Genomic DNA, 8,381 nt, shown 5'->3' on the forward strand with positions numbered 1-8,381 from the left:
TAAATTGCCGAGACATCAATAATATTATAAAGAAACAGCATCGCATCCAAGTAAAATAACTCATCTTCAAAACACGGCAAAAAGAGCTGTATATACTTTGAGATAAGAGGCAATGAAATGTATTGCATGTAATGCAATGGTTTACTAACATAACAGAGTCCCATATGTGTGTCACATCTCAGCATAAAACCAGAAAATACTTGAAATGTCACCTACCAGGATCTGTACCTCTCACCTAGCGGAAAATGTGTTTGTCACAAACAGCGTTTGTGTTAATGCGTAAAATATCACAGCTAAGCTCGGAGACCCTATCAGATGACATTGCTGTGAAAAGTTAAACAAATTGATAAATGTAGATAAGTTTATTTTTAATTACAAAAGTTAATACACAAATTGACACACTTTGTAGCACTTAAAAATATAAATATTGTACATATGGCACATTTTTCACCTTTGGTTAAAGACATATTGTGTAATCTATAAAGTCAGTGGACTAGTGTCAATCGTCTTTAAAAATACTTTACATACAACTATGCTAAACAAATTATGTGGCTGCCGTTTAACAACATTTCACAAATATGAGAAAAAAAGTCATAAAATGCATTTTAAAACAGAGCAAATAATTTGTTCGTTTTAGAAACAGGAGAAAACAGGACAGTTTAGACAAACTAAATATCACAGGTAGCAGCAACATTTCAGATGATATCATGTTAGATCAGACATCACATAAAAAAATCCATTGAATTCAGTGAGGCCTGTTTTCAGAAGTCTACCAATACAGAAGATCTCCTTAAGTGAAAATCTCTCACACCACACTCACTGGGAAAAAAATAAACCACCATGTTCCATAGGTGACCAACTGTGATGAATAAAAAAAACATTTCAGGTTATGCGATATACCTCATGAGGTCACAAAACTAGGAAACCTCAAAACTATATGGACTACACCCATGTGTTATTCGAGGGTGGGTGAAAGCATGAGTCAATCACTGTCTCGAATGCAATTACTGTAACTTCAGCCAACCAAAACAGCACTGACGTGAGAACAGAAGCATGCACAGAATGAGGAAATGGGTGTCGTCATTCTAGAGAATTCCAACATAACACTTTCCACCAATTTAAATCCCAGAAAACCTGTACAACCAGTCAGCACAGATACTATAGGTTTCTGTGACATCATGAAGTTGTACATGGGCACTTAACACCCAGCATGGACAAGAGTATCTGTGAAATACATTTTTTTAACATGAACGACAAAGTACATTTGAGACACGTTCTCAGGCCAGAAATGCACGCACACACCTCTTGGCACAACTTCCAACATGAGCTCATCTGAGACATATGCTGCATGTTATCATACTGCAGTGCTAAGAGTCAACAAACATGGATTTTAAGAGTAGAAACTTTGGTCTGTTAGACAAAGAGAAGAACAGTCATGCAGCACTATGAGGATCAACCCCCGAAGTGTTTGTCAGCTCCTCTAAACCATTCTGCCATTTAAAACCACACAACGCAAACAAACTGTTGCTTTGATAACGCTCGCTCAACCAATACAAAAATAAGGCAATGACAACAGAATGCAAAAAATCTAAAAAAAACAACAACAAAGGTAAACGATCAAGAGTAAAACAATCTTAGAATTCTTCCATCGGTCTCAGTCAGTTTTGATGCCCGTGGGCTTGGAACCCTTTACGTAAGACTGATAAAAGAAAGAGGAGAAGAGAAGCAAATAGCTGAGGTACATGAGCGAAGCCCACACTATGTTATCTACATATGAAGGGCAATCCCCATCCTGCATCCACCGGTACACCAGCGCACTTACTGCCAGCCCCATAGCCATCTGGGCAATCTGGGAGGAGGTGATGATGATGGCACAGGGTTTTGGCACACGGAGTCCTGCTGCACGGGCAGCGTAGTAGCTGTACATGAGCGCGTGCACGGTGTAATTCATGGTCATAAACCAACCCCCACCAGCCACTTGGTCTTTGTAGGAATACCAGGAGTAAACCAGTACGGTAATGTGGTGATACCAGTGCAGGAAGATGAGCCGCTGTTTGCGCAGGACGATGAATATGGTGTCTCCTAAAAAAAGTGGAGAGTTGGGTTACAACAACAAAAATACATGTTCAAGGTATTAAAATATCACATGCAATTAAGCATATGAAAGAAAGCTGATCATTTAGAAATCCAGGCTCACCTAGTTCAGGGGCCTTGCTTAGCACGAAGGCACAAGCCCAAAACTTGCTGATGGGACCCTTGTAGAAGCTTTGATCACAAACAGACTGTTTAAACCCACTGGTGCAGAGGACGTGCAACATGTAGCATCCTGTTCTCACAGCTCCAATGATGCTGAAATAAAAATGCGTAACCCGTGAACATATATTATCAACCCCTCATGGGACACACTTCACTTTGTCCATCATGTGAGAGTCATGTTGGTTTCCATAACAAATCATTTGGTACCTGGGGATACGGAGTAAAGAGGAGCGTGTTTTGTTTAGGTAATGTCACATGGAGATTGGTTTATATAGCAATAGTAACTGGTATTACTCCAGTTTCTATGTTAAACTAAACTCAATACCATTCACTATAATGGCGAAAGTCCAGTTGCCGTGGGAGATAAGCATGCGACCAGAGGTCGGTCAGCCAACAGCCCAACGGTAGATTACTGACAGTTACTTTGTAGTGGTTGTCATCTCTGTCCTCTTTTGATGGGAGTAACACACCTCCCCCCAAGTGAAACTAAACCTAGCCTAAAACAATAGCATTGGAGATTTAAAAACCCACATGAAACCACAGTAAAAAACATGTCCATGACACGCTCAAGTTTCAAACAAACAGCAAATATCTATTGTGATGGTCAACAATACATATTGTTAGTATAAACCTGGTCAATACGCATGCCATCGAATACCCACAGTACAAAGTGTAAAACCTACAGGTTAAAGGCATGGTATGCAATAAATCTTTACTACACATTTTAATAATAAAACTATGCACTAACCTAAAGATGGCCAGACTGAGGGACCACAGCACTAACACTTTACGCAGATCAAGTCTTGCTCTTTCCTTCATGAGGTGCTGCCCTCCAAACACAAGTACCACATAAACACCACAGAACAAAAACGACGTTTTCCTAAAAGAGACAAAATGACATCATCAAACTAAACCAGTTTGTACTGAGCTGTGCTCAAATACAACACAACGTGACGTTTAGATTTCTACAGATGTATTTGAATGGATTATTGTTGGCAAACAGGAGAAGGTCTGCATTGTTCTCACCAGTTGTCCTGCATCCAGTCAATAGCAATCCTCTCATCAAAGTGCCTCTCGAAATCATATTCAGTCAGAGGAAACTGAAATTCACTCCCGTTCATTATGAATAATGTGAACAAGTTATTTATCTGTGTTTAAAAAGCTGGACCAATTCAATAAAACACTTCTGTCAAGTAAAATCTGTCCGCACAGCAGGGCTGCCTCTAGTTAACTAACCAGCCTCGAACACACACCTGTGCACAATAAACACCTGTCATATTTAAATACAAGGGGGTGGAGTTTAGAGTGGCTCCTGGCTTTGAGCCAATTAGCCAAAGGCCAGCTTGCAGTTCCTGAAAGAAATTCCAGTGCTTGTAGCATAAGGGTAATATTGAAGTTTTGTCCAAATTTGTAAAAGAGCAATATCAAGGTAGTCCAATTACTATTTAATAAATCAGATGGAAACACAGATGGAGACCAATCACAATTCAGCAAGCAAATATATAGCAGCGACGTCATCTGGCTGCTGAATGTGGAACGTTCTCGGTGGGAAGTTTGGCAACGTTTTTTTAAGTAAAGTGTATTTATATTAAGGAGGGTTCCTGGTATTAAATGTATAAAATGTGTTGTCCTGTGATGTGATACCAAGCAGATAATGCTGAAATTTCTGCTCAGGTCAGGATGTGATCAATATTGCATGTAAAAACACGTACAATTATCACATCCAAACTTCACCAGAAAAGCGTAAAGAAAAAAATAGTTTAATTTACATTTCCCATAATCAATACATGTGCACGTGAAGAGTTTGGTTCCAAAATGATATAACTCACGTAAAAAAATCACGTTTTTTATTGTGCATTCCAATTAAAATATATCAATCTGCAGTTGGTTTGTTTTGAAAAATACAGCTAACTAAGACAATAAAACACAATAAAAAACACGATAATATAATAAAAAACATGATTTTTGAATTTTTTTTAAATTTTGGAACCAAACACTTTATTTATTGGTTGTCTTTAATCTGACAGAAGAGGGCGCTGTTTCTACTCTATAGAAGATGTTAGTCTGTTTAGTGATGCAATCATTATAACACACAGCATTCATTTAACATTTCTTAAAATAAATATAACCAAACTACGAGTCACAGTATGGACGACGAAACCCACATACCACACAGTATAATATAAGACCCTTTTTTGTTCCCTTTGTTGTCAGTGTGCTTGCAGTGTACTGTTGTGTACTTCTGCCAATCCAGCAGGCGGCGCTAAACGACTTAATTTATACAAAAACATTACCGAAGAAGCATGGCGTGTGCTAGTGTTTCAAATATCTTAATTTTGTTTTGTTTTTGCTGGTGTTTGATCTTACAAATATAGTGATTACAGTTACGAGTAAAGTGACCGAGCAGCCATAATGAGGATTCATCAGTGTTTGTTCAATGCTGCCACGTTTAGGAGAGTGTTTGACTTTGGTGAGCGAGAGGTGGCACACTGGTTCCCTGGACATATGGCTAAAGGTGCGTGTGACAGCATAATAAAACGTTAAACGACAGAGAAGAAATTCTGTCACAGTTTTTAGTTTTACGCGCATGTAAAGCATTGTATGTGATGTTGTTCTGTTTAAATTCCTATATAACGTATATGTGAGTTCCTAGATAAAAAAAATTATATATATGAAAATATACTCTTATTAGGCCTCAAGCAAATGAGAGACAATCTGCGGAAGGTTGACTGCATTATAGAAGTTCATGATGCCAGAATATCCTTTTAATGGCAGAAAACGTACTTTAAATAAATAAAATGAAATGTTTATATGAACTCAAGCAAACTTCTTTGACTGTCCAACATACCGTTTTCTGGAAGAAATCCTTTATTTCAAGAGAACCTTGATGTCCGGCCAAACCTGCTCATTCTGAACAAAATGGACCTGGCAGACACATCAAAAAAACAGGTGTCAATTGCATGTGTCATTAATGTTTCCAAACCGCCCTTCTTTAAGCACAGTCCGAAAGTACTCAGATCATGTGTAAATATAACAAACCACATATAACAGACTTGTTTTAATTCCACCAGAGTATTCTGAAACGACTGGAGAGGGAAGGTGTAAGGAACGTTTTGTTTACAGACTGTTTAAAACAAAGAGACGAGAATGTGAAAGAGGTGAGACAATACATCAGATATTTATAAAGCTTGACTTGAGAATACTGTATGTTACCGTATTACTGTAAAAATGCTCTACTGTCTAGTCACTGTTCTGTGCAATGTTCCCAGGTTGTTCCTTTTGTGACGAAGTTGATAGAAAGCGGACCACGTTATCACAGAGAAGATGTGAGTTGGGGAAAAATTACTTGAATAAATTTACGTGCTGTTTGCATGTTCCTATAAAGCCGTTTCTGTTCATCTATGTGTAGGACAGAAGTTACTGCTTGATGGTCATTGGTGTGCCAAACGTAGGAAAGTCATCGTTAATTAATGCCGTAAGAAGAACATACTTGAAAAAAGGTATTGGCAAACATAAACCTGCTGTTGAAATTCTAACGAATTAACAATTAAACAATAGGCTTAAATACAAATTTTTCATTGCTATAAGGCAAAGCTTCAAAAGTTGGAGGTGAACCAGGAATTACAAAAGCTATCTTGACCAAAATTCAGGTGTGCTTTATTCATTTTGATTTGATTTTTTTGAATTATATTAATGTGTCTACCTTTGTTATTAAATGAAACCTTATTTTATTAGGTCTGTGATCGACCCATAATTTACCTACTGGACACGCCAGGAGTTCTACCACCTAGAATAGAGAACATAGAGACTGGAATGAAACTTGGTTTATGTGGTAAGTCAACAGTTTTAAAACAAAATATGCATCTTTTTGTGTAATGTATTTGTTGCGTTTGTTGTAAAGGTCATACAGGTGTCCCATTTTTAATCAGGTACAATCTTGGACCATTTAGTTGGTGAGGATATCATTGCAGACTATCTGCTGTTTTCACTGAACAGACTGGACAGATTTGGGTAAATCTTGTGGTTATACTTCTTAATGTAGTATGAGCCCTCCAAAAATATGTATTCCTTTGTAAATATCCAGAATTTTACCAAATAGAGTAATCAACAACACTTGTGACAATTATCCCATAGTTACGTTGAAAAGTACAATCTTGAAGGGCCTTGTGATGATATTCAGCATGTGCTGAAATGTATAGCTGTGAAACTCGGCAAGACCAAGCGTATGAAGGCCATCACTGGGGTTGGTGAGTTGATACTGTCAAGACACATTTAATGTGCTTACATAATAAAGTGAAAGTTCACTCAAAGTATGCTCAATTATTTTAAATTCCTTCAAACTTCAGGCAATATTACCGTCCAAGTTCCAGACTACACTGCCGCAGCCTATGATTTCATCAGAGCATTTCGGAAAGGAGAACTTGGAAAAGTGTTGCTTGACTAATAAAACATGCAAGTGTTTTTGCTGTTAAAACTGATTTGTGATTTGTGAATACCAGGATTGCAGTAACACTGTCATCTTGTATGTTTGAAGCTGGAGACTGGGCGCACAGGGGAAGCACTTATTACTTTTAATGTTTTAATTAAAAGATGGTGCACAATGATGTCGTACTAGTGTAGAATTATTATTATAATGGGTGCATTGAATGTATTTTTAAGTTAACTGGAATTAAAAATACAATAAAATATTCTGATTAATAGAGCCTGGTTATATTTTATTAGGATTCCATACAATTGCATCTCAGAATGGTAGATTACAACTAAACAATCAAATACCAACGGAAACTACCTCCTAAAACAATTGGATTTCCTACTGTCCCAGTACAGAATAAAGCATGTATAATTTTTTTATTTGTCTCATAATTCTTTTAATGTGAAGGTTGGCACATTGAAGTTATGTAGTGGTTTACATGAAAACAAATTCTTCTTTTAAATACTTGTGCACATAAATACTGCATTCACATTGTTTTATGGGTTATTGAAACTTTCTACTAGATATACAAAATGCATCAAATAGATCAACGATTAACAGCATGGCCAAGGTAAAAACATGGAACATTTTCACACCAAAATAGACGTAAAGGTACAGATATTCATAAATATTCTTTTGTAGGCCTATTTCATCATAAATGTGAACATAGTTCATTTGTAAATAGACAAGGATTCACATGAACATATTTAAATTCATCTTAATCACACAGAAATGATGGTGCATTATTAACAGTGCAGCAGCACGACATGAACACAGTATTTCTGCAACCCAGTGCATGATGTAACCAGCATAAGCTATAAGAAATCTATAGTTTTATAGTTACTAAAGCTTCGGGTGAAGCAAACTATACACACAAACCTTTTCAAATGTATTTCTTAATTATTCTATTCTTAAGTGCATACTTGCTAACTAAATAGTGGTTTTGGAACCTCTCTCTTATCTGTTTATCCTTTTTGTTGTGCAACAAAGTACACTTTAAACATATGTGTAGGTTCCTTGCACGGTAACATACAGATAATAGCTTATTAAGCTGTCTCAAAAATGTCTTATAAAATGCCTCAAGGGGCAAAGTACATCCAAAAGTTTATTGGCAGGAGCAGAGCATACAGTCTAGTGGCAAAGGAGTCATGCATTATTGCATTTGATGTCCTGGCAAGGTAAAGCTCCCAGCCTGTTCTGTTGTTATAGTAGTCATCTCCATTCTCTGAGCTGTCATCCGGTCGACGTTGGGCTGATGCGTACCATCCGCCAGCTCCCAGTGCCACCACAGCACCAGCTGCTGCTGCCCCTGCCACCCGCACGGCGGGGGAACCTCGGGTGCGAGATGTGCGGCCTCCTCGGGCACTGCCTCGCGCTGACCCCCTGGCTCCTCCTCTGCCGCCTTTGGACATCACCTGTTCGCACAGGAACGCTGAAAGCAGGAGAAGTATCCAGCAGGTGGCTACAGCCCTGTTCATTCTGAAAGACCCTGGGAATGATAGAACATTATGGGGTTTAAAGAAACCACAGTTGTGATGGAACCTGTGTGATGCATACAACCAGTGTATCAAAATTACTTGTAATACTAATTTTAATACTAGCCTGGTGGGGAAAAAACAATAGAAACCATCACAGAATTCTAATGTATTTAATG

General features: G+C 37.9%; 3 protein-coding genes across 3 annotated transcripts; 1 reads left to right on the plus strand and 2 right to left on the minus strand.

Annotated features, from left to right (window-relative positions):
• Positions 1 to 357: 357 nt before the first annotated feature.
• On the minus strand, positions 358 to 3,497 carry elovl6l (ELOVL family member 6, elongation of long chain fatty acids like). The gene is made up of 4 exons (XM_057342200.1): positions 3,283 to 3,497; positions 3,005 to 3,136; positions 2,198 to 2,349; positions 358 to 2,082 (listed from the first exon to the last, which is right to left on the minus strand). The coding sequence occupies exons 1-4, from the start codon at positions 3,375 to 3,377 to the stop codon at positions 1,655 to 1,657; spliced, it is 807 nt and encodes a 268-aa protein (XP_057198183.1). The 5' UTR covers positions 3,378 to 3,497; the 3' UTR covers positions 358 to 1,654.
• A 1,023-nt stretch (positions 3,498 to 4,520) lies between these two features.
• mtg1 (mitochondrial ribosome-associated GTPase 1) lies at positions 4,521 to 6,954 on the plus strand. Its single transcript, XM_057341781.1, has 11 exons — positions 4,521 to 4,771; positions 4,949 to 5,013; positions 5,101 to 5,205; positions 5,328 to 5,414; positions 5,526 to 5,582; positions 5,666 to 5,756; positions 5,845 to 5,906; positions 5,992 to 6,088; positions 6,186 to 6,267; positions 6,391 to 6,503; positions 6,603 to 6,954. Exons 1-11 carry the CDS (start codon positions 4,669 to 4,671, stop codon positions 6,698 to 6,700), a joined length of 960 nt encoding a protein of 319 aa, XP_057197764.1. The 5' UTR covers positions 4,521 to 4,668; the 3' UTR covers positions 6,701 to 6,954.
• An 852-nt stretch (positions 6,955 to 7,806) lies between these two features.
• Positions 7,807 to 8,205, minus strand: sprn (shadow of prion protein). The gene has a single exon (XM_057342274.1). The coding sequence runs from the start codon at positions 8,203 to 8,205 to the stop codon at positions 7,807 to 7,809; it is 399 nt and encodes a 132-aa protein (XP_057198257.1).
• Positions 8,206 to 8,381: the final 176 nt, after the last annotated feature.

The sequence above is a fragment of the Triplophysa rosa genome, linkage group LG9 (assembly GCF_024868665.1).
Source record: "Triplophysa rosa linkage group LG9, Trosa_1v2, whole genome shotgun sequence".
Classification (NCBI taxonomy): Eukaryota; Metazoa; Chordata; class Actinopteri; order Cypriniformes; family Nemacheilidae; genus Triplophysa; species Triplophysa rosa.

Coding starts and splice junctions, on each gene's coding strand:
- sprn (XM_057342274.1), bottom strand. CDS start 8,205: ATGAACAGGGCTGTAGCCACCTGCTGGATACTTCTCCTGCTTTCAGCG.
- mtg1 (XM_057341781.1), top strand. CDS start 4,669: ATGAGGATTCATCAGTGTTTGTTCAATGCTGCCACGTTTAGGAGAGTG. Junction 5,907..5,991: donor CTATCTTGACCAAAATTCAG/GTGTGCTTTATT, acceptor TTATTTTATTAG/GTCTGTGATCGACCCATAAT. Junction 6,268..6,390: donor AACAGACTGGACAGATTTGG/GTAAATCTTGTG, acceptor ATTATCCCATAG/TTACGTTGAAAAGTACAATC.
- elovl6l (XM_057342200.1), bottom strand. CDS start 3,377: ATGAACGGGAGTGAATTTCAGTTTCCTCTGACTGAATATGATTTCGAG. Junction 3,137..3,282: donor GACTGGATGCAGGACAACTG/GTGAGAACAATG, acceptor TGTCTCTTTTAG/GAAAACGTCGTTTTTGTTCT. Junction 2,350..3,004: donor CTCAGTCTGGCCATCTTTAG/GTTAGTGCATAG, acceptor TTTTTATTTCAG/CATCATTGGAGCTGTGAGAA.